At 37.7% G+C, this 26,656-nt stretch overlaps 1 protein-coding gene across 1 annotated transcript in view; it reads left to right on the top strand.

Annotated features, from left to right (window-relative positions):
• Positions 1-5,790, top strand: part of LOC137240378 (uncharacterized) — a 31,679-nt gene extending 25,889 nt beyond the window's left edge. The window contains exons 2-6 of the mRNA XM_067766534.1: positions 3,292-3,500; positions 3,561-3,770; positions 4,001-4,330; positions 4,396-4,558; positions 4,624-5,790. Coding sequence (XP_067622635.1) covers positions 3,324-3,500; positions 3,561-3,770; positions 4,001-4,330; positions 4,396-4,558; positions 4,624-5,063 — 1,320 coding nt within the window. The 5' untranslated portion in view covers positions 3,292-3,323 and the 3' untranslated portion in view covers positions 5,064-5,790. The remainder of the gene's footprint in view (positions 1-3,291; positions 3,501-3,560; positions 3,771-4,000; positions 4,331-4,395; positions 4,559-4,623) is intronic.
• Positions 5,791-26,656: the final 20,866 nt, after the last annotated feature.

Below are 26,656 nucleotides of genomic sequence, written 5' to 3' on the forward strand. Positions count from 1 at the left end.
TTGGGACGGAAGTTGTCTACGTCATCTTAAACGGAGACAGCTTTGAAGCATCGATCGAAGGTGATAATTTCCCACCCGCCCTTTACAATAATTGCTTCTGGAGCATTCTACGGTTGGTGCGGGACAAATCGTAGATATTTTTGGAATTTTCAGACCTTAACTAAAAAAACAATAATGTTTTTCAGACAAAGTATTTAGGCATTACTATTGTATGGTACACGTCTAAATAAAAATTGAAACCTGCACTTGAAATATTTGTATATGTGTGTGAAAAATCGCAAAAAAGCATCCATTTGTACAGGACACAAGTCAGTCAGGTGAGACTTAGCGAAACTATTAATATTAAAAAGAAAGAACAAATAATACATTTTGTAGAATTGTATCGAGGTTTGTTAAAATAAAAAAATTGTAAATACGTTCATTAAAAAAAATTTTTTTTTTTTTAATTTTTTTTTACGGGACGCGTGTCCAAATTTCGATTTTCTTTCAGCTGTATAAAAACAAAAATTGCTTCTCGCCTAGCATACGATAGCTTATAGCGAGCACTCTGTCGTTAGCCTTAAAGTGGAAATTTACTCCAGTTTACTTATGTTCACATGATGTATATTGGAACGATTTTCCGTCATCCCTTGTCAAATTTGGTTTTGAGACAAACCGGTTGTTGTGCCATCATCATTGTCGATTTTCGTTCTGATCTGTTGTTGTCGTTGGTCCTGTATTTATAGTTCGTAGGTACATGAGCAGGTATTGTCAAAATTGATGCTTGTGTATATTTAGTTATGTGTATGTGCTGTGTGTTCATTCAGAACCGAGGGTGGTTTACTAATCGTTTTGTGTGGCTGACTGGGGTAGGTAATATGCTGTAATTTTAGTCGCTTGACCTTCTTTGTGGATTTGTTGTTTTGGTGTGTTAATTGTCTTGTGTTTATTTGTTGTTGTGTGTTTGTCTGTTGTACCTGTGTGATTATTTTGTTTCTTATAAACAAGTTTTAAAGGCTCGAATATTGTGTCAGAAAGTGTTTATCTGTTCGTTTATTATTCTACCGTCGAATGTTTTCTGTTTGTAGATTTCCATGTTTTCGAGTACGTCGGCCTTTTGCTTGTATGTGAATAACCCTAACTGTTTTATTGATATTTGCTGGGGAACATTCAACATTCAATAACAACTAAGGCATGACGTAGCTGAATGCGTTTGCACCATTTCAACTATCGTAGGAGTGCGGGTTCGACTCCCACTCCCGGGAGAAAATGCTTTGAAGAGATTTACACTTGCCGCCTTGTCCGTCCTGATGTCGCGTTGTTTAAATTTTTCCCAAATTATTAAATAAAATTATAAAATTAAAAATTGCTTGAAATAAATGTTCATACATTTAAAGCAATACGGGCAATCCCCGATGAATTCATATAAAATAAGTTATGTTCACATACATATTCCAGGAACAGGCTTAGTCTATTTTCCGATATGAAAGTTCTATATTTTTCCAGCAAATTAATAAGAAGGAATAAAAAAATGGCAAATATACGAGCAGGCACACCAACGGGTCTCGGGTGGAACGTTACCAAGCAGGCCACGCCTTTGCCCAGTACAAATACAAGAGAATAAATGAAATAAATATTAATTACAATATATTTAGAGAATAGTGTAAAGTAAGTTTAAATAAAGAGAAATTGTATCACATGGAAAAGGGCCCAAAGTATAAATTTATTGTACGCAACCCAAGGTAACTGAAGACATCCGCCCTGCCTACGATAGGGGTGATTTGACTGTGATGGCACTTTTAGATTTTTCGAAAGCCTTTGACACAGTAGATCATTACGTTCTCTTAATGAAATTACGACACTACTTTAGATTCTCTTCTAGTGCTTCAAGATTGCTTCAAAACTATCTTACAAATCGTTGGCAGAAGGTATTAGTTAAAAGTGGTTGCTCTGAGACGAAGTGCCTGTACTCGGGGTGCCTCAGGGATCTATACTTGGACCAATTTTATTCAGTATGTTCATTAAAGATATTAATCATTGCTGTAAAAGTGTTTCAATACATCTATATGCTGATGATGCACAAATATATTTATCTCCCCCTATTGGCTTATCTGAAGATTTGGTTTGTAGGATGAACGAGGATCTCGGAAGCATCTCTTCGTGGTCGAGTGATAATAATTTAAATCTAAATGCGTCTAAAACAAAAGCTATTTGCATTTCGCACTCTCCGCAACTAGTAGAGAATTTGCCATCGGTTATAAAACAGGATATTACCATTAAGTATGAGTCGGTCGCTAGTAGTTTAGGGTTCAAATTAAATTTCAATTTTAACTGTGTTGATCATATTAACTACGTTTTATTAAAAATTTATTTTGTGTTAAAGAAATTGTCGTACATAGCTGCTTTCATTCCTCCAAATGCCAAATTAATGTTAGTCAGATCACTAATAGTTCCTTTCATTTCGTTTGGAGGGTTAGTGTTTGGTGATATAGACTGCAAGTCTAGAAATAAGCTACAACTTGCATTGAACAATTGTGCAAGATATATCTACTTGAAGCGTAAATTTGACCACATATCAAAGTTTTCGTTTAAAATACTTGATTGCAGTCTTACTACCTTCATAAACTATCGCAATCTAATTTTCCTGAATAAATTAATTTATAAAAACAACCAGAATACCTATTCCGAAATTTATGTTTTGCTAGATCTGACAGAACCTGTAACCCTATCGTTCCACGTCATAAATATCTCTCATCATCAAGGACGTTCTTTGTCAGTACTATCAAAGTATGGAACTCATTACCTAATTTTATTAAAAATGAGCCCAATGCATCGCGCTTTAAATTGGCTTTGTCTGAATTTTTGGATATACGAAAAACCACTATTCTAGCTATTTTCTCGAATCTACATTGTCTATTTCTGTTATTTCTTTTCTAATTGGGCTTTTCCGTGTGGTGGTGGAACAAATTCGTGTAACAATACGGACAGTTTCTTTATTGACCGGCGTAAAGACGCGTTTTGGCCTGATAATAAAAACAAAACAAACTTGGTATAAATGTAATAAATGTGATAAATGTAAGGGAATATTTTAAATCCTTTTGAATTATTTTTGCTGTATACTAATAAACTTGTATCAAAGAAGCTGCATACATGGTGATAAGTTATATGTGCCGATAACTTTTTGCGTGAATGCACATAAATTGATAAGAGTGTATAAGTCTTTATCCACATTTTGTTCATCTTAAATCGGACATCCAAAACTTTTTGTTAATATTTACAAATGTTATTATTTGTTATTACTATTTTTTCTAGAACACAACATAACGCTAGAGGCTTTGAACTATATGAAAAGCAGCCATTTAAGTGAGATAGTGCCAAAATCTCTGCTTGGAAACAGGATAGTTTTTGAACATAATTTGCGTCTTTGGCAAATATCACAAGGCTACGACAGCGAGTGCCACAGTGGATCAACACAATCTATCAGCAATAGCTTTTGTGATGCCGTTGATGACGTAAATGAGGTAATTGTTGGAAAAATAGCCAGGAAACTATCATTAATTTAATATCATTAAATTTAATAGATTCCAATTTTAGACGTCTTAAAATCCAGGTCTGGTGGAGCAGTACTGTTGAAGTCGTACGAAATATACAAAAAACTTTCAGAACCACAGAGAAAAATTATAACTTCTTCCATTTGCGCATACATTCTCGATAATAAGATAGCAGCTCGGACGAAATTATTCAAAAATATTTCTAAAAGACTTGTTGTGATTTTTCCTACAGAAACAAAGGTAGAGTTTTAAGTACAAAACAATAATTGGGCTGTCGTATTCGTTGTAAAGTATTTAGTTTCTGTCTGTTGCTATGGTTTCCAATATAAAATTTGATAACATAGCACATATGACGAATAGGATACCTTGTGAATACCGTAAATAATACAAAAAAAAAAAAGATTATAAAATATAATAGCCAATTAATTAATCAAAACAAAAATCTTAATAAAAAAAACCGTTTGTTTCAGGATACTTATTTTTTACATAGAAAGGGGAGAAAGCTAGGAGGCTCCCTATATGCGAAATATCACAACGCATTATATCGGTTGCGGAAAGACAGTTTCAAGGAGAATGAACAACCCCAAATAAATTCACAAACAGTCATGCAAACTACTGTTGAATGTGAGGAAAATAAACTCTGGCTTCTATACAATATTGCACCCAACGACGAGGTTGTACAAAAATGGCAACATTGTTTTATCAGCAGAACCCAATTTTTCAAATCTGCTGCATCTATATCTGATATTCTGGCTGAGTGGCCGATCTTGAAACAAAGCTTTGGATACTGCTTGGTAAATGTTCTCAATTTATTTTATTTATATTAAGTTATACTAAAATTTATTTTTATAATAATTTTTTACAGATTGATAGCGATTTTGCGAATATTTATGAGCAGAAGCAAAATCTTTTATTAGAAAATTGGGACTCATTTGTTGAGAAAGTGACTCCCATATTAAAACGTACAATCAAAGATCCTTTCACCTTGGCTTTTCTTCATAAAATAGACTCAGAAAATTTAGAAAAAGGTTAAAGATTAATTTAAAACTTATTGAATATGTGTGGTTATAAATGTTTATATTCTTTTTTTTAGATATCCGTGATATTATCATTTGCCTTAGTCTACCAGCTCTTCTAAAGCCGAAAAACAGAAACTGTAAAAAGAAAACGACAATATCTAACTCGAGGGACTCATTTTTGTGTTACGCAACAAGCCGACTGGAGTTACAGCAAAAAATCAATTCAATCACGGATGAAGTTTATGGACAGAATATAAAACTGCAGCCGTTTTTGTGTGCGATCGGTGATGACATCATCGATTTAAAAGAGTTTTACGTTTATTTCGCAGGTATATATTATAAATTAAGTAACATTGTTAAAAGCATTGATATATGTTTCAAAATATTTCATGTGTTGGATTTGAAATATCCACAAAATTGTGAACAAATATGGAATTTTGTAGACCAATTATTTTTTAAAATTTCTAATACTAAAGACAGTTTTATATCTACAATAATTAATGATTTACAATGATTTGCTTTGTATGTAAAAAAGAATTTTTAACTTGCGAACATTTGTTTGTTCATTTGAAATATTACCATCAGAAAAAACCAACTGATATTTTTGAATGTGGATTCATTAGTTGCCATCAATTTTTTACGGACTTTAAGTCGTTTCGCCGACATATGCGCAACACTAATCACAAATTTGAGCATAACGAAATATTAAAACAAAATTATTCTTTAAATACACAATTATCGAAAGTTGATACCTGATTTTCTTCATGTAAAACTCATGAAACAAAAGAGAAAAAAAAAAAATTCTCAGGAATTTTATTTGCAACCATTATACGAAAATTCTCTTAAATTTACAATGAAAAAATATGCTACCAATTTTTATCCCCGAAATATTATATTGAAAAATGCGATTGTTTTGATTTTTGTAAGATGTATGGCACGGTTTATCTATCAAATATGTTTGTATGTTTTTTCCAACCTAGTATTATTATTTTCAAAATTAAAGAAGTTTTTAAGTTGGAGAATGAGGTGTATACGCTTTTACAGCAAGTTTCTGTAGTAAAATATGAAAAACATTTTATATCGTATATGCTAGGAGCAGAAATAAACAATTTTAAAGTCGTTCATTTAAAAAAAATGTCGTACCCACCAATAAAGGCACATATATTAAATAAGAATATGTATGTGAAACTTAAATATTATTTCTAAACATTTTGTAAAAAGCTTTATTAATAACAATTTAAATCAATGTACATATATATATGAAAAATTATTTTACTGAGTAAACCATTTACTTCTATAAAGGAAAAAATATCATAAAAGTAAGTATGATATAGACTCATATTAGTACTAAAATTAAGTAGTTTTATCTACTTGTGTTGAGGCCAACATATCTTTAAAATTGCAAAAATTTTAAGTATCACTTATACTTGAATTGAGGAAAAATATTTCTTTGTTTAAAGTACAATTGTTACTAAAGTTAAAGAAATATTTACTTGGCCTATGCTTATTCAGCTTAAGTAAATGATATCCTTTATTCGAGTACGATAATGCTTTAGTGCAATTTTGTTCCCTTCTTGTCCTTAAATTTATATGGGGCTTCCTAATTTTTAGGAAAACCTTTTTTGAGTGTAGACCGCAAATATCTGTCTGGTCGGTAGCCATCAGTGCAATTCAGGAACATGCCATCTAAGCCCAAAAAAATTATACAAGGGGTATCACAGGGTGGTGTCCTATCCCCGCTTTTGTTTAACTTCTACATATCGAAGCTACCTTCACAACCAGAAGGAGTCACTATTGTTTTCTACGCCGATGACTGCAAAATAATGGCCACAGGCCCACACATCGACGACCTTTGCAATAAAATAGCTATCTCCCTGATCTCTCCAGTTTTTTCGCCTAGCGAAACTTGACATTGTCACCGACCAAATCATCGCGACCTTATTTACAACATGGGCACGGCAAATGTCGCCCATATTGGACATCCACTGTCTTACAGCATGTAACCGCAATTGTACCTAAAATCCAGAGCCGTAATAAAAGCTCTTGCCGGAGGCACTTGGTGTAAAGACAAAGAAACGCAAATTGCATGCTACGCGTCCCCGATATGGTCGCCAAGCCTAAATGCTACTCATTGGAAGAAAATACAGGCCTGCCAAAACACTGCCCTCAGACCCGCTACGGGCGAGAGTACTCCCCGTTAGGGAGGGAAATGAAATGCTAAACAGTTTCTCTTGAATACCCAGAAAACTGGGCATCCTAACAGACATCTGATTGATGAGGCCCCACCTCACATGGGCAAGAGGTCATATCCGTAAGCATTATGAGGAAATACAGCACCTGAGAACAGCCGTATAAAGCAAAAAAGCACAAACAGGTCCTCAGTGATATCCACAAACAGTAGTCGGACCTCTATGCCAGGAATCGCCCGGCGAATCCAGGTCCCTAGGGGAAAACCGCGTCACTCTAGCTCAACTTCGATCAGGGTAATGTAACAGGTTAAAATCTTACCTATTCAGAATCAACCCCGACATACAAAATGTATGTCCTCCTTGCAATATGTCCCCACATGACACCAACCATCTCTTCAATAGTAATGTGAACACGTCTCTCACTATAGGCCACCCTTGTTGAAACTGCAAGTTTCTTTGGACTCCGGTTAGAGGATATTGATGACAATTTGTGATCGGTCGCGGCTGTTAGGTGGGGCGAAGCACTGCTACAACAACAACAGCTGAGAGCTATGGAGACAAAATAAGGGAAAATCACCATGTAGGAAAATGAACCTAGGGTAACCCTGGAATGTGTTTGTATGACATGTGTATCAAATGGAAGGTATTAAAGAGTATTTTAAGAGGGAGTAGGCCATAGTTCTATGGGTGGACGCCATTTAGGGATATCGCCATAAAGGTGGACCAGGGGTGACTCTAGAATTTGTTTGTACGATATGGGTATCAAATGAAAAGTGTTAATGAGTATTTTAAAAGGGAGTGGGCCTTAGTTCTATAGGTGGACGCCTTTCGAGATATCGCCATAAAGGTGGACCAGGGGTGACTCTAGAATTTGTTTGTACGATATGGGTATAAAATGAAAGGTGTTAATGAGTATTTTAAAAGGGAGTGGGCCTGAGTTCTATAGGTGGACGCCTTTTCGAGATATCGCCATAAAGGTGGACCAGGGGCGACTCTAGAATTTGTTTGTACGATATGGGTATCAAATGAAAGGGGTTAATGAGTATTTTAAATGGGCGTGGGCCCTAGTTCTATAGGTGGACGCCTTTTCGCGATATCGCAATAAAGGTGGACCAGGGGTGATACTAGAATTTGTTTGTAAGATATGGGTATGAAATGAAAGGTGTTAATGAGTATTTTAAAAGGGCTTGGGCCTTAGTTCTATAGGTGGACGCCTTTTGGAGATATCGCCATAAAGGTGGACCAGGGGTGACTCTAGAATTTGTTTGTACGATATGGGTATCAAATGAGAGGTGTTAATGAGTATTTTAAAAGGGAGTGGTGGTAGTTGTATATATGAAGGCGTTTTCGAGATATTGAACAAAATGTGGACCAGGGTGACCCAGAACATCATCTGTCGGGTACCGCTAATTTATTTATATATGTAATACCACGATTCCAAGGGCTTTTGATATCGCCCTGCAGAACTTTTTCATTTTCTTCTACTTAATATGGTAGGTGTCACACCCATTTTGCAGTTTTTTTCTAAAGTTATATTTTGCGTCAATAAACCAATCCAATTACCATGTTTCATCCCTTTTTTCGCATTTGGTATAGAATTATAGCACTTTTTTCATTTTTCGAAATTTCCGATATCGAAAAAGTGGGTGTGATCATAGTCGGATTTCGCCCATTTTTAATACCAAGATAAATTGAGTTCAGATAAGTGCGTGAACTGATTTGCTGAGACGCTATCAAATGCGCTAACTCAGGAAACTGCTTCACGTTATCGCAGGAAAGGCAGCCGCGGCCCGGCCGTTGGTCAGGCTTCGTGATATGGGCTAGGGGCTTTCTCACTACGGACACTCTAGCCTTATTACCAGTTTCGAATTTATCCCGGACAGGACGGACTATTGTATGCCGATAACTACTCCCTATACAACCTTCACCCCGGCCTTTGCCCCGAGAGGAGTGGGGAAAAAGAATTATCTGGGGCGGGGGATCGGTTAAATTGTTCACGGATGGGTCGAAGTTGGACGGAAAGGTTGGTGGGGGGTCTTTTGTCAAGAGCTAAATGTAAGCCGCAAGTTTAAGTTGGCTGATCACTGCAGTGTATTCCAACCGGAAGTTACTGCGGTTAAGGATGCGGTGGATGAAATACTATCCAGTGCTACTACGGTTAGGGAATTTAACATCTACTCTGATAGCCAAGCGGATATCAATGCCTTGAGTTCAACAACAGTGCGATCGAGGGTGGTCTGGGAGTGCCTGACCCCGCTTGTGATTGCATCGAACTATTTTACAATTAAGGTTATCTGGGTCCCGAGCCATAGTGATATCCCGGGTAACTGTCATGCGGATCTCTTAGCCCGCAGCGGTACAACTGAACCGAATGAAGAGGGCTGTAGGGATTTCGGGATTCCGCTGGCCAACTGTCGTTTGCTCCTCCATAGCTGGGCCTCGAGTCAGCTCAGCAAACGTTGGGCGGACATCACCTCTTGCAGGGTAGCAAAATATTTCTGCCCGATAGTGGATGGCAGGAGGTCTGCCGAAATAATTTGTTTCACTAAGGCTCACCTATCAATGGTCATTGGGGGTTTGACAGGGCACTGTCACATGGGTATCCATGCGGTACGTCTCAATATACTAGAAACTCCGTCCTGCTGTAGCTGTGTGGAGGATGATGAGGTGGAATCACCTAATAACTTTATTCTTGATTCCGCCGCTTTTTCCAGAACTAGGCGAAAGTATTTCGGTCGCGACTCACTTGGATTTCCCGAAGATATATCCAAGGTTGAGATCGGTATCATTCGGAACTTTATCGTTGCTACCCAACGATTCTCGAAGTAGCTAGATCTAAGTCACCGTCATTTTATTGTATGTGGTATCGCAACGGACCTTCGCGTTGTCCAAGTGAGCCTTCCTTATCAGGGCAGCTACTACAAAAACCTAACCTAACCTAGTCAACAAGAGGATAAGGCCATTGCATGGAGCAAGATTACGTACAGCTACTGGAGAGGACACCCAGGTTCTTGGGGAAGTAGCATGTGAAGTCGCAATTGGGAACGTCACGGTACTACAAATTTTACAGCGACAGAGATTGTAGATGAAATCATAATTGGAGTGGACTTCTTAATTGACGAAGGCGTCAAGATCGACATGCAACGCAAGACGATGTGATATAAGGACATGGACTACAGCAGTAAACAAGAGCTGGTGTTTATGCTTTGCTCCGATCCTTTCACCTTTCGCCGTATTTTCCTGGCAATAAAATTACCAGTTGTGCCATACAAACGTGCCAGTATTAAATTGTTTTAATTTTCTTATCATCTCCATTGTTCATTTGTCCAATTGTGCCAACCATTTCACCGACACAACGGAGGAATCCAGTGCGTAAAGCAAAATTCAATTGTTCAAGAGCTGACTGCAATTATAAAAAACTCAGAGGAAAGAGTAATGCAAATACTCGGCGGGTTAGCAGGTGAAATAACTAACTAAGCTCTCAGTGAGCGCAATAGAAGCAAAATTAACTTTCTACAATATTAATACCATGCGTAGTGAACTTGCTGAGTTTTGTGGTCAATTGCCAGAGCTACAGAATAGCGCAGTCGCCACTGACGTTGTTGGCAGTGGTATTCCCCAAACGAATGATGAGAATTTGCCGAGATCTTTGGTAAGCTATGCAGAGTAAAGCCCCCATTACTGATACTTAGCACAGACTTGACTTGACTTGGCGTAAACTTGGCAACTTAGCCACGATTATACTCCACTTGGCGCATAAAATCTGGCATCATAATCAGCGTTGAAATTTATTTTTAAATAAATGTCAATTTGTATGACAAAATGTCAAAATGAAATGGAAACAAACAAATGGCATCTCAAAATGTAAACGTCACTTAGAACTTACATAGAAAATCAAAATTCAACAGACTTCTAAGTCAAGTTAAGTTTTGGGTAATCAGTAACATGCAATGTTCATTTAACAGAACTGTAAGTGACAGTTCGCAAGCCAAGTCAAGTCTATGCTAAGTATCAGTAATGGAGGCTTAACGCAACACAAAACACCCCCGCTGCGCAATGTATTTAGAACAGAGCGCGATGATGACCGCGCACATCCCTTGATCAGTGTTGCCATTTTGTTACTTTTGGAGCCAGATCTAGCCCTTTCATTTGCGTTTAGCTCCAAAAATTCCGGTTCATCCCCTAGCTCTTTTTTTGGTCCTCTTTAAAATGTTTGCCCCTTTTTGGTTCCAAATCTATTTCGGCAATATGTATTGTGAAATTTGTAATGTGTTTTATGTGTGTCGAAGTTTTATTTTATTTGTTTCGTTATGTATGATGTGGCAAGTCGGTACTCAACTGATAACAAAAACTTTAATAGATAAACTGTGTCATGAGGTTGTATATTTGCTTTCCAGCTTGTGCAACAGCATAGTGTGACCTTCTAATAGTTTCGACTCTTTAATTTCAGATTATAACAAATTTTTGTCTCCCGTACCTTATTTTCATAATACCTTTATATACCTTAAGGCAGCTCTTGCCGCACAATATAGAAACGCTTAGCAAAATAGATTTTTTTTTTCAGTTGAAAACACATTGAGAATTGTAAAACCTCAAAAGTTTTTATATTTCACAAATAAAAAAAAAAAACAAGTATAGCACTAATGAAATAACAATAATAATGATTACCATGATACAAAAATGAAGGTAGTTCCACTCAAAATTTTTTGACGTACTTGGGGATTTTTGAAGTTTCATAATGTTTGTTGTTTTGCTAGAAACGCTTCGCAAAATAGATTTTTTTTCAGTTGAAAACACATTGAGAATTGTAAAACCTCAAAAGTTTTTATATTTCACAAATAAAAAAAAAACAAATATAGCACTGATGAAATAACAATAATAATGATTACCATGATACAAAAATGAAGGTAGTTCCACTCAAAATTTTTTGACGTACTTGGGGATTTTTGAAGTTTCATAATGTTTGTTGTTTTGCCAGAAGCGTTGCCATACCTTTACTGTTTAAGGAGAAATTGTGATTTTTCTGGTTGGAAATTTCCTTTAGGATGCAAACGCAATGGTCATCTGAGACAATAATAATATGCTTTAGCACGATTTATGTGCATTCATATCGATTGGGAATGCAGCAAGACATGTAATTTTATTGAAAAGTAGTGGATAATGACTCATACATTGGTTAAGGACTCATATTTTTATGGCAGCTTGAGCCCTAGACAGAAAAAAATACACGAAAAATCCTGCTGTTCTAGCATGACCCTATTACCATGCCCCTACAGTGGATATTTCCCAAGGCATGTTGAGAAAAAGTGTTGTACCTCCAAAGTCTGCACATCTATGCCAATGCTAAAAGGGCACAGAATATATATAGGCGGGGCTGCCCCAAGGTGAACCCTGGTACAACGGGCAAAAACACTCTCATAACACGTGGCCAACCTGCAGAGATACAGTGAAATGTTCTACCTAAAAATGGTTTAACAATTCCCCCTAAAGCGCAACGCTTGAATTATACTGTTACGAATATTAGCAAAATTAAGGAGTGCTGCCGTCTCTAAGCCGATGCTAAGCAGTGACGTGAATGCACATCAATAATTCAATCATTATGTATCTACATAAACGAAACAATAACTGCGTCTACATATATGTACCATGTACGTATACGAGCAGCGGAGAGTCAATGCACTAACACATCCATATATCTGAGATACTCCTATAAGTATGCAATGAGAAAAACTATAAAATTGTGCAATTGTAATTACAGCTGAGAAGCTTGAGAGCTACTGAACCAGTAGATTCTGGAAGCGCCTAGAAGATGTATAAAATCGTGCAATTTTAGTTATAGCTGAGAAGTTTGAGAGCTCATGGACAATGCTAGTAGATTCTAGAAGATGCGAACGAGGAAACCAGAGAGTATAAAAGGCCGCAGATGTAGAGGCGCTGGAATTCAGTTTGATTTGAGTTGTCAAGCAGTTACGACTAAGACGATATCTAGCGAGCAATAGCAGTATTATTTTGAAAGTCAGTTTCATTTAAGCTATCAGTTTGGTTATTAAGCTATTCGTTGCACAGTTTGAGTGAAGTATTTTAATCGGGCATGCTTAACCAACGAAACGATATCATTTCGTTACGATAATCAACGTTAATAAACGAAACAAAGTCATTTCGTTTCGTCTATTAACGTTAAGAACGTCAAATTGACGTTATTTTGACGATCTTAACAGGAGGCACGCATTTCCGAAATGTCGGCACAGATAACATCCAAGATGGAAACTCAACTGGAAGAACAGAAAACATATATGGGATCCAAGATGGAATCACAGGAGACACGTATTGCAGAAATGTCGTCAGAAATAACATCGAAGATTGAAGAACAAGAAACGCGTATTTCAGAAATGTCGACACAGATTATATCCAAGATGGAAGCACAAGAGGAGCGCTTATCATTGCAGGTGGCACAAATGTCTTCGCAGTTAGAAGCACAGAATACAAAAATTGTACAGCTCGAAGACAAAATGAATGCCGAGATAGAAGCTTTGAGAGGTCGTATACAGGAGTTGCAAATAAATCGCCCAACAGTTTCAGCGAGTAATCCAAATGTAAAGACACCATCCTTTGACAGTTCTGTTCCTTTTGAGGTCTTTAAGCTACAGTTTGAGAAGACCGCAGCAGTGAACCAATGGAATGCTGAAGATAAAGTTGCAGCTCTGTTCGTGGCACTGAAAGGGCCTGCCGCGGAAATCTTACAGACTATTCCAGAGTACGAATGGAACAGTTATGACGCATTGATGGCTGCTGTAGAACGAAGGTACGGAAGCGAGCATAGAAAACAGATATTCCAAATTGAGTTGCAAAACCGCCACCAAAGAGCGAATGAGACTTTGCAGGAGTTTGCTTCGGATGTTGAAAGGTTGGCACATTTGGCAAATGCGGACGCACCCGTGGAATACACTGAAAGGGTAAAGATTCAGGGCTTTATAAATGGCATACGAGATGTGGAAACGAAGCGGGCTACATATGCGAATCCAAAACTAACATTTGCTGAAACGGTATCGCATGCTCTGATTCAGGAAACAGCGTCGCTTCTGTGTAAGCCAGTTTTCAAAGCACGCCGTGTGGAAGTAGAAAGGCCAGAGTTGGTAGACACAATTTTGGAAGCACTGAAGGAATCTCAACAGAAGAATGCCGGAGTTATTAACGGCGTTATTATGTATAACGCAAAGCGACGCGAAGAGTCACTTTCACCCAAGTGAAACCAAATTCGTATCATATAAGAGCATTCATTCACTTCGGTGACTCGCAGTGACTATAGATGACTGTAGGTGATTGTATTACGTTTTTTCGTATTATATAGCGACGCAAAGTGTCACGAACACTCATTTTTGCTGTCAAAATATTCACTTGCTTCTGGGTCGCGTTTGCTTCATTCACTTTGCTTTTTTATTGTCGTTTCTTATAATTTTTGAGTAAAAACTGAAGAATCTTAACATGTCGTGAGAAAAATTATTGAAATATTCCATAGACAGCCGATAAAGGTTATATTTAGAGCTTCGTTCAATGTGGATGCATATTTCGTCAAATTTTACAGGATAAAAAAAGCGAAACCTATAAAAATTACAGCCAGGGACCCAAACTGTTATTTCTTTTGTAATAAAAGTCCTTCGGAAAAATTTATTGGTGGTATGGCCTAGAAGGTTCAATGCGGTCATATTAAATTGTTCCCGAGATGGTCGAGCTTGTACCTTAATTGTGCTTGTTACCGGAACATACCTGATATATATCCGGTGAAGGACTATCAAAATCGATAACGATTTATCGCTACAACAACAATGAAATGAAATGCTAACCAAACAGTTTCTGTTGAATACCCAGAAGTCTGGGCATCCCAACAGAGATCTGATTGATGAGGCTACACCGCCCAGGGGCTTAAGCGGTAATCTCCGTAAACATTATGAGGAAATACGGCACCTGAGAAGAGACCCGTATGAAGCATAAAAGCACAAACAGATCCTCAGTGATATCCACAAACAAGCGTCGGACCTCTATGCCAGGAATGGCCCGACAAATCCGGTACTGAAAGAAAAATTCCCAGAACTAGCAGAGGAAGAACTCACTCTCCCTAGGGAAATGCGCATCACTCTAGCTAAACTTCCATCTGGGTACTGTAACAGGTTAAATTACCTATCCAGAATCAACCCCGACATACAACTTGAAAGAACACTGAAGGAAGTTTAAAATAAGAATCGAACACAAAATATTGAAAAAAAAAAAAATTTAGAAATTTGGTAATACTCTAAAACAGGGGTCGACTACACTGTTTGTAACGTTGACCTGTTCTTTCTCATAATATAAAATTGAAATTTTTACGACAAACAAAATTTCTGGTAAAAGTCCAGAACAGGGGTCGACTGCTAATACGCGTCCAAAAATATCGTGAGAGGTGTCAAACGAAAATAAAAATATTGACTCGTTCAAAGTTTATTAACGAAAAACCGAAAAATGACCCCGGGTCCCTCCGAAACCGGGGGTGGCATCCATAGTATTTTTGCGCAGAACACCTTTCTGCGTTGGCGGCCTTCGGCCGAGCTTATCAAAAATTACTCTGGCCGATCAACCAATGGGGTGGGATAAAAATTAAATGCGTCCAAAATCCCTTTTTACACAAAATTTTTTTCAGTGCACACCATTACAACAACCACATAAAATTGCCAACTTCAATTGCAAATATATACGGACCTTCGGATTGTTGTTGTCGAGGTCAATACGTGCCTTTTGACACCTCTCTCTATATTTTTGGACGCGTATTAGCAGTTGACCCTGGTTCTGGACTTTTACCAGAAATTTTGTTTGTCGTAAAAAATGTCAGCTTTTATTATGACTCTTTGATTATGAGAAAGAACAGGTCAACGTTACAAACAGTGTAGCGTTAACAACTGCAATGAGGCTGTGCCTACGGAAGCTTGAGCGCAGCCCAAACGTCCATAGTGGTATGAGGCGCATGGTACCAAAATTGCAGCTGTAGTGCAAGACCGCAACAAAATCCTCAAATCGATTGCCGGCGTCACTTGGGGTAAAGATAAAGAAAGGCTCATTACCACATACAAAGCAATTGGATAGCCGATAGCATGCTATGCCTCCCTGATGTGATCGCCAAGCCTAAAGACTACTCAGTGTAAAAAGCTACAGGCCTGCCAAAATACTGCCCTTAGAACCGCCTCGGGTTGTCTTCTTATGTCCCCAGAACACCATTTACAGAATGAGGCGAGAATACTCCCCATCAGGGAGAGAAATTAGATGCTAACCAAACAGTTCCGGTTGAATACCCAGAAACATGGGCATCGCAACAGACATCTGATTAATGAGCCAACACCGCCCAGGGGCTTAAGGAGTAATCTCCGTAAGCATTATGAGGAAGTACGGCACCTGACAACACAGCCGTATGAAGCCAAAAAACACAAGTAGGTCCTCAGTGAACTCCACAAACAGGCGTCGGACCTTTGTGCCAGGAATTGCCCGGTGAATCCAGTATTCGAGGAACAATACCCAAAACTTGCAGAAGAGGAACGCACACTCCTAAGGGAAACCCGAGTCACTCTAGCTCAACCTCGATCTGGATACTGTAACAGGTTAAACTCTTACCTATTCAGAATCAACCCCGATATACAAAACATATGTCCTGCTTGTAACCCCACATGACACCAACTGTTGAAATAGCAAGTTTCCTTGGAATTCCGTAGCTTTTTCGGGCTGGTAATGTTGTCGCTACTGAAAGGCTTACGTTATTAGAAAAATAAAGAACCCCAGCATGCCGCTCGCACTTGGTGAAAAGATAAAATCAAAGCTGCTGAAGAAGTATAAAGCAATTAACCGACCAATTGTGTGTGAGCCGTCGCCAATATAGACTCCCGACCTACACTACTCTCACTGGAGTAAGTGCAGGCCTCTAAAGGGGGAAATGGGGTGCTGACCAAGCAGTTCCAGCTAAATGGTTTCCAAATGGAGCATCTAAGCGAACTGCTAGATGCAGCTCAATGAACTCTATTATTAAAACCGTGTATTAAGGCATAGCAAAAGAAGAATGGAAACGCGTCACCCCGGTCGATAAAGGCCCCTTGCATCAAAATTGTACCTTCAGACTTGGGGTCTAGCTGTGAAAATAGGTGCCTTTAGTTTCATTGGCAAAAATTCAGCCTCAACGAGTCGGTTATTGCAAGGATGTTGTATTATCTTTGACAATTGTTGTTTTGCTACTGTTACAATGGCTTGGTTTTTACAGCCAGCAACACAGTTTACGGTAGTAGTGCAGTTTACGGTACCCACCCTAAAGCTGGGCCAAGATTTTCGAGTGAGTTATCAAAAGACGCGTATTAATCTCGAGAACAATAATCCGAAGGCGGAAAAGAAAAATTTTATCTCTGTCCGGAGATATTTGCAGTTGAAGTTGGCGATTTTAATGTGGTTGTTGTTGTATTTATACCCACAAAAAAAAATTGAGCATAACCGTGGCGGTAGCCACGGTTATACCACACACCCGGACTTGGCATGACGTAGCCTAGGTTATTTTTTATAAGCGCGGCCGAAGGTCGCCAACGCAGAAAGGGGTTCTGCGCAAAAATACTATGGATCCCACCCCCGGTTTCGGAGGGACCCGCGGGTTCTTTTTCGGTTTTTGTTAATATCTTTTGAACGGGTAAAAAAAGTTAACTTCCGCTTTCGGATTCTTGATCTAGACGTGAATACGCGTCTTTTGATACCTCACTCGGAAATTTTGGCCCAAATTTCGGTGGGTACCGTAAACTGCACTATTACCCATTTTACATCCGTAGGGGATTATTGCCAAAAAAAATTACAATTGCCAGCAAATGGTACACATCACTCGAAAGCACCACCACAAATGTAAAAGAAGCTGGGAAGAAGATATGAACATAGCCATAAAACCGATTTGGGAATGATTCAAAACAGTTTTCCATTTATTTTGTATTAACATTTTGGTAATAGTCTAGTTGAGGGGTCGACTGCTAATACGCTACCAAAAATATCGAGAGAGGTGTCAAACGACGCGTATTAATCTCGAGAACAATAATCCGATGGCGGAAAAGAAACATTTTATCTCTGTCCGGAGATATTTGCATTTGAAGTTGGCGATTTCCATGTGGTTGTTGTTGTGTTTGTACCCCCAAAAAAAATTGTGCATCACCGTGGCGGTAGCCACGGTTATACCACACACCCGGACTTGGCATGGCGTAGCCCAGGGTTATTTTTTATAATCGCGGCCGAAGGCCGCCAACGCAGAAAGGTGTTCTGCGCAAAAATACTATGGATCCGACCCCCGGTTTCGGAGGTACCCGCGGGTCTTTTTTCGGTTTTTCGTTAATATCTTTTGAACGCGTTAAAATTTTTATTTTCCGCCTTCGGATTATTAATACTGATGTCAAGACGCGTCGTTTGACACCTCTCTCGATATTTTTGGTAGCGTATTAGCAGTCGACCCCTCAACTAGACTATTACCAACATTTTATTTGGCATTTGAAAAGGAGGATAAAGTGATACACTCAGGCATATGTTTGTTTTCTTTTTTATTTTTACATGTTCACAAAATGGTATTTCAATTATTGAAATAATAAACACTGCACTTAACAACAATATTAACATCTATTGATTTATACCGTCTCTTATTTACAATTGACAGGTGTTTTCCCTGCAATATTGCCAGGTCGTTAAAATGATGTTATTCCGAAAAAATTGCACTGCAAACTTTTCCGAAATAACAAAAGTAATAAGTGGCTATACTGGCTACGTATTGGGCTTGACAGTCTCAGTGAATACGCAGTGTACGTAAGAGAACGAACACGAATACGTAAGAAGTTACAAAATACGATTTCTGAGTGAATGTGAATGTGAGTGAATGCGACGCAAACATTCACGGTGACATACATAATGAGGGCCTAAATGTTTCAAGTGCGGCAACTCAGGTCACATTGCACGTCATTGCGATCTTGGTCCTAATAGTTCCAACAATGTGGGTGGCCGTAAACGCAAAGCTGGCCGTAAACGCAAAGCTGGCCGAAATGAGCAAGAGCGTGAGGGATGTAAAGAACGAAAACTTGCCCCGGCTATTGAATGTCCTGTGATATCTGTGTCGCAGATTGGAAGGAAATCAAGCAGTCTTACCATCAGAGGGAATGTGGATGGTAAAGAGCGTGTACTGACTGTAGATGCGGGGGCATCTCATTCCTTAATTCTATCTGATTTGGTCTACAGGAGAGTAAAGTCATTACCTGGAGCGAAGTTGCGTACGGTCACTGGCGAGTATAACCAAGTCCGGGGAGAAATGATCTGTGAAGTCTTAATTGGGAAGGTCATGGTTTTACACAAATTCGTTGTGGCGGAGATTGTTGATGAAGTTATATTGGGAGTGGACTTCTTGGTTCACCATGACATCAAGATCGATATGCAGAGAAGGGTGATGCATTATGAGAACCAAGATGTGCCACTTAACTTCAGTTTACAAAAAGGGTTCAGTAGTAATCGGGTACTGGTGGAGAAGACTCGACGATGGCCACGAAATTCAAAGGTAAAGGTTGATGGAAATAATGGGCCAAACATTTCAAAACTGAAAGTACCTGTGAGAGAAACACTGGCATTGAAAAGCCCTAACGGACGTACTAAAACGAAGGAAAGGATTTCGCAGAAAGAATGCAAGGGTGGTCTCAAGCCAAGGCACACTACTGTTGTGAAGCGTCGGAACGATACTGATTATGCAAAGCAAATCCGTCCAGCGCAAGCTCTACGAAGTAGTTAATTGGCCAAACAACAGAGTGTGAAGGAACGGCCCAGGGTAATGAGTAGTAAGATGAAACACTGGCATGACAAGAACTTTAATTCGGAAGGCTTCTTGGCGGGAGATTTGGTACTGTTAAACAACCCTCACCGGCGGAAAGGTGTTCCAGCCAAATTTCGGTGCAGTTGGGAAGGCCCGTACAAGGTTGTGAAGAAGATCAGTGATACCATCTACCGTACACAAAGCATTGAGAAACCACGGAGTAGAAGAGTGGTACATTTGGAGATGCTAGCAGCGTTTAGATCGAGAGATTTGTCTGATCGGGACGATCAGACTTAGGTGAAGGGCATTGTTACGAATATTAGCAAAACTAAGGACTGCTGTCGTCTCTAAGCCGATGCTAAGCAGTGACGTGAATGCACATCAATAATTCAATCATTATGTATCTGGCAATATGATTGACGACCCCTCTGTTGTTGCTGATATTTTTAATGATTTTTTTGTGTCTGTTGGTCAATGCAATACTTCTTCCTGCAACTGCATCATGTCCAGTGGTGACGCATCTATTTCTAGGTGCAGTTTTATGTTTGAACCCTTCACAGGCACTGAGCTCCTTGCAATAATAAAAAGTCTAAGCAACTCTGGCTCTAGTGGATACGACGGTATTTCAAATAAACTTCTTAAAAACATAGCCCTTAATATGCTGGATGTACTAAAGCATCTATTTAATACTAGTGTTTTTACAGGAATTTTCCCCGATGCCTTGAAATGTGCAATTATTATACCCGTGTTTAAAAAGGGTAACAGGGAAGATAAAAATAACTATAGGCCTATTTCACTTCTATCCTCTATATCTAAGGTCTTTGAAAAAGCTCTTAAAAATCGAATTATGCAGTTTCTAGAAAGCAGAAGCTTTTTTAGTCCAAGGCAGTTTGGTTTTAGAGCAAACCGCTCTACTGAAGATGCTCTACTAGAATTCTGCTCTTTTATTTATCAAGAGTTGGACAATAAAAAAAATTGCGCTGGTCTTTTCGTAGACATAACCAAAGCTTTTGACACGGTAGATCATGCTATTTTAATAAATAAATTGTATGATGCCGGTTTTCGAGGATTTGTACATAAGTGGTTTCAATCATACCTTTCTGAAAGGGTACAATGCGTCAGAGTTTGCGGAAAGCTGGGGAAGACTAATCCAATCACGAGAGGGGTTCCGCAAGGCTCCGTGCTCGGTCCCATCTTATTTTTAATTTATCTTAATTCAATTTTTGATATGCCCTTCTTGGGGGAAGTCACTGCATTCGCAGATGATCTTGCGATGGCCTATAGTTCTCCTAACACCTTTGATTTGATAAGTAGTATAAACCATGATGTACATCTACTGAGAACTTGGTTTGCAAAACATAAGCTCGTCGCTAGCAATAAGACCAAACTCATGAGTTTTAGTCTAAATATAAAAAAACCACCGGATGTAAGTATTGTTTTTCATTCTGCGATTTGCGAGCGATTTGCTTTACATGACAATATGTGCCAAGTTTTTCAGTCCGGTACCTTCGCCTCGCTTGTGGCCTGTAGTAAGTACTGCTTCACGATAGACTATGTTGATGAATTTCAGTATCTGGGTGTAACGGTTGATACGAATATGAGCTGGGGTAACCATATATCCCGTCTAAAAAAATATCTTCAATTCTCTTTGCGTTGTCTTTATCATCTCAGAACTTCCGGTTCCAACAATCTTCTCAAAATAGTTTATTATGCGGTCTTTCATTCTAAATTAAAATACGGAATCAGCTGCTGGGGTGGCGCCACCCTTAACAAAACCCAGCCGTTACTAGTATTGCAAAAGTATGCTGTTCGAAAAATATCTAATGTTAACCGGCTGCATCCATCGAGAGAACTTTTTAGAAGTCTAGGGATTCTCCCAGTCAAGGACCTGTATTATTTCAAAGTTTTAAAAATTTTTTTTATTAGATGTGGCTATCTGCAAAGTATGAGGTCGGAAGCATATAACCTGAGGACAAACTCACAAACTAGAGTCGTTGTACCTTCGACCAGAACCACACATTCAAGCAAGTTTTTCACAGTTGTTTCACGAAAACTCTTCAATATACTTCCCACCGAAATACGTACTTTACGGAATCTTCGGCAATTTACAGAAAGTGTTAAGTCCTTCCTCTTAGGCCTCGCACACAATGAAATCGAACTTTTGCTTCAGCCAGCTACATAAACCGTCTATAATAACAAATACTTCATAATTTTAATTGCTTTTCCTTTCATTTACCCATCGGTTTGTTGGAATTTTAGCTGAATCTTTTTATATACTATAATTAAATTAAACAACCATTTATAATTTAATCACTTTATTTAACAGTTCACCCCACTGTATTTTTTATATTTGCTATAATTGACATTTGTCACTATGCTGAATTGGCATAAAAATGTCTTAACTTTTCCTATATCTACTTGTACATATATCCCATATATATAAGATTAAATTGTTTGCTTTTACGATGTTATTTTAATATGTACATACATAGATATACGGAAAATGCCTAATAAATGAATGAATGAATGAATGAATGAATGAATAAACGAAACAATAACTGCGTCTACATATATGTACCATGTACGTATGCGAGCAGCGGAGAGTCAATGCACTAACACACTATATCTGAGATACTCTTATAAGTATGCAATGAGAAAACTATAAAATTGTGCAATTGTAGTTACAGCTGAGAAGTTTGAGAGCTCATGGACAATGCTAGTAGATTCTAGAAGATGCGAACGAGGAAACCAGAGAGTATAAAAGGCCGCAGATGTAGAGGCGCTGGAATTCAGTTGGATTTGAGTTGTCAAGCAGTTACGACTAAGACGATTTCTAGCGAGCAATAGCAGTATTATTTTGAAAGTCAGTTTCATTTAAGCTATCAGTTTGGTTATTAAGCTATTCGTTGCACAGTTTGAGTGAAGTATTTTAATAAAGGCCATTTTTCCATTATTCAATATTGGAGTTATTTATTCAACAGTTTAGCGATACGAACCTAGCTAAAGGGCAAATAAGAGGATTTGCAGCAAATTCGTTACAATACAATAAATAAAAAAAATAAAAAATGATAACTTGTAGCCAATTTATCAAGAAATTACGGTGTTGGTTTATAAGGACCTCCTCTGAGCAAGCAATTGACATACATGTGTTCTTTGTCAAAATGTTCTGAGCAAACGTACGGACACTTAAGAAGGCTATATCCCTTGCTTTGCATACTTCGATCCACGTTTCTTTCACCAAAACAATTTTCGGGATCTCGAAAAACTTATTAAAAACCTTCTTTTCTAGGCTGATATTTCGTATTAAAATATTTCCAAGCCATGGGGCTAATTTTTTCTTTTTTACTTAAAATAACTATGAAAGTAATTTCGTCGTATCCGTTAATATGAAATACATCAAAATTAGAAAAATTCGTAACATTTTTCAATCTGGTAGCTTGTTTTTAGTGAAATTGTCATTGTCCCCGAAAAAGTTAAGTGGCTAACGTTACACTAAATGGAACTACCTCCATTTTTTGTATCATGATGATTACAAATGCAGTGGAAAAATATCTATCTCCAAAATTGGAAAAATTTTACTTCAAAAGAAAGTTTTTGGTTTGTCGTTAAACAGTATAACAGTATATTTCCAAAAACTTGTCGATTTTGTGCTGCAGTAATGCTGAAGTTATAAGAACGTTTTCAAACATGAGTTTGATTAAAAGCATACACAGATACAAAATGAGTTTAGTTATCGCTTCTGACAATAAGAAGTGGTCTTAACCGGCTGAATAAATGCTGTCATGACTTTGAAATAAACAACGATCTCTTAAAATTAATTAACACAAAAAATATTTATGAGCGTAGCAAAAATAATAATTCATCTTCTGATGACAAAATCATAGATTTTGAAGTGTAAGGCCCTTCAAATATATCTCGTCCCAACATAAACTTTAATATCGCACATGTGTATTTTAATGGTGATTCGTACATAGCAGGACGTTAAAAATTTAATAAAAAAATTGGAAAAAATTAAAATTAATTTTTATCGGCCAACATTTTGGCAAGTCGTATTTTTGGCGAACCTATAGCCGTACCGTCACCATAGTAGTGTAAAAATATTTCTTACTTTTTAATGTACGGTAAGGTACCGCCAAATAGCAAAACTTAAGTTAAAATAACGTATTTTTGTTATTAAAAAATATAAAATGAATAAAAATAGTATTATTTATGTACCGCTCTTGTACCTTATTATTATTTTTTTTGTTAGTTTTCTGTTTTTATAACTTGTTGTTTGATTTGAAATAAATGTGAAAACTTACATTGAAAAATATAATTATGTATACTTTTAGCTCTTTTAGCAACTGGTTTTGGATTTTCCTGAAGAAATTTAGATCTTTCTAGCCCTTTTTTCTAGATTCTGGCCCCAAAGAAAATTTTTTTCTGGCAACACTGATGCTCGTTCTGCGTTCATTCGCTTATTAGCAGGAAATAAGACAAAACCGTTTGTTATTAATTTTTCAATTTTGCCAGTTAGTAAAATAATGGTTTATCCTAAGATACACCGTGGTGTGATGGTAGCGTGCTCCGCCTGCCACACCGTATGCCCTGGGTTCGCACCCCGGGCAAAGCAACATCAAAATTTTAGAAATAAGGTTTTTCAATTAGAAGAAAATTTTTCCAAGCGGGTTCGCCCCTCGGCAGTATTTGGCAAGCGCTCCGAGTGTATTTCTGCCATGAAAAGCTCTCAGTGAAAACTCATGTGCCTTGCAAATGCCGTTCGGAATCGGCATAAAACATGTAGGTCCCGTCCGGCCAATTTGAAGGGAAAATCAAGAGGAGCACGACGCAAATTGGAAGAGAAGCTCGGCCTTAAATCTCTTCGGAGGTTATCGCGCCTTACATTTATTTATTTTTAATACATACATATATTTGTTTACAAAATATGTACTCCTAATATACATACATATGGACAACATTCGTCAAAATTGCGAGCGACGCACCATATCGATGTTACTGCCCCAAATGCTCAGCGACTACTTAACGAAAGAGAGTAAAGCTGGAGATATTGGTGCTTTATCGGTAACCGTATCGGTGACCTGATAACAGCTGATTCGACCAACCTTATGAGAATTAATGCAATCGATTATTGGTGCCGCTAAGGTCGTAACCGTATCGTAGACAACCAATTGGTTTTTGTTTTACCGTCGTAACGATAAACAACTGATTACGTTAGGGATACGACTACAGCGATACGACATACGGCACCAATGACTCCCGCTTAAGAAAGAATACGTGTGAATTGAGTGCAAACAATTGTCTCACTGTTTGTCGACGTCTGTTCTAAATCAGACGTCGCCTTTTACGTCCTGTAGTGGAATTCACTAACTTATGACGATCCGATTTGTCGAGATTTTAATTAACGATTTTGTCGCTTGCGTTATCGATTGTACTATTCACTAACTTAGTTTCAACGAATCGAAATAAATGGCACTTAAATTTCGTTTTAATAGTAGAAAGGTGGCAGCACAGCTTAACGAAACTTAAAAAATGCGAAAAGCACAAAAGGAGTGCCAAAAATAAATAAATTCCGTATACTAACTGCTTTTAAAAGTTTATACATATTTTAACAAAAGGTAAGTAAATGCGGTATTCATTACTTTGTTTTTCTCTGTTGATATCGCAGTTATTCCTGTACTCATTAATTGACCATCAAGTTGAGAAATAATATCATGAGCCAAGTCTGGGGTTAGTCGGTACAGCATTCGAAACTCCGTTGCATTCAAGTGGAATGGGTTATCTACTTCTCTAAGAAGAGATGGACTTAGTAATTCTTCATATTGTGATAAAATGTACGCCAAGTACTCAAATGGCATTTGATTTATAAAGCAGATTTTCTTGTTTGAAAGTATTTAATTAAAGTTCCGATTTTCTTTTTTAACTAAAATTGCCAGAAATAATAATATCGTGATTTTTAACGCAGCCAATTTACTTGCCGTTTATTTAACAACAGAACTGATCGTCGATAAACGAATATCGATACAAAATAGTTAAACGCCAAATACACGACACGAACATTTCCGCGAACATTCCCGTTATGTCATGTTTCTGCGACCTTTTCTGTCGTGTATGGTGGTGTTTGCCAGTTCGCGCAAATGTTCGTCAAAAATCAAAATATTTTAATTTTTGGCGAACATTTGCGCGAACTGTTCGTGCGTGTATGTCGAAATAGCTCATAATCGTAGTAATTTCTGAACGGAACAGACGTGCGCGGAAAAGTAAAATGTACAATAAAAAATTTCTGAGTGAATTTATTGAATCTTCTCTCTTTTTTTACGCTTAATTGCCACAGCGAGCAATATTGCTGCAGCACATTTATTGTCCGTATGCATCGCTTTCTGAAAGAGAACTAATGTTCGGCCAAAAGTTCGTATGGTGTAATGCCAAAGCTGTGAACAAGATTGCGGAATGTTCGCGGAAATGTTCGTGTGGTGTATTTGGCGCTTTACTGAATTACGAAATCGTTATAGTTATCGATTCGCAAATAAAGCGATGGCAAATGTCGTTAAAAAAGTTAGTGAATTCCACTACTGATGTCCTGTTGTTTAAATTTTTCCAAAATTATTAAATAAATTATAAATTGCTTCAAATAAATTTTTTCATACATTTAAAGCAATCCCCGCTTAATTCATACAAAAAAAAAATTCTTGATTTTTTATTTTATTTGGTTTTCAATATTGTATATGCGAATGAATGGCTTTTGTCCATTTAAGTAAAATATAGACTAATTGGCCTAAAATATGTTATTGTAGGCGTGCCAACATCACAGTATTGAATTCGAGATTGTGGCAAAGGTCATTGCGCATGTGCTCCATTATGTCCCACAAAAAAGCCTTATAAAACGGAGCCACTGCATTTACTTGAACTGCTATCTTGGGATAGGTACTTACCGCGGACCCTAATTGACATCTGTTCTTTTTAAGCATGAAAACGAGTCAAGACTACCAAATTTCCCGTATTGTTATAATTTTCTTGGCAGAAAAAAATCGAGTTTTCAAATGAACTCGCAAAGTTTTTACAGCTTTTTCCCAAATTATTGCAGTAGAGTATTATTTAAGTAAC

This window comes from Eurosta solidaginis, chromosome 2 (genome assembly GCF_040869045.1).
Source record: "Eurosta solidaginis isolate ZX-2024a chromosome 2, ASM4086904v1, whole genome shotgun sequence".
Taxonomy (NCBI): Eukaryota; Metazoa; Arthropoda; class Insecta; order Diptera; family Tephritidae; genus Eurosta; species Eurosta solidaginis.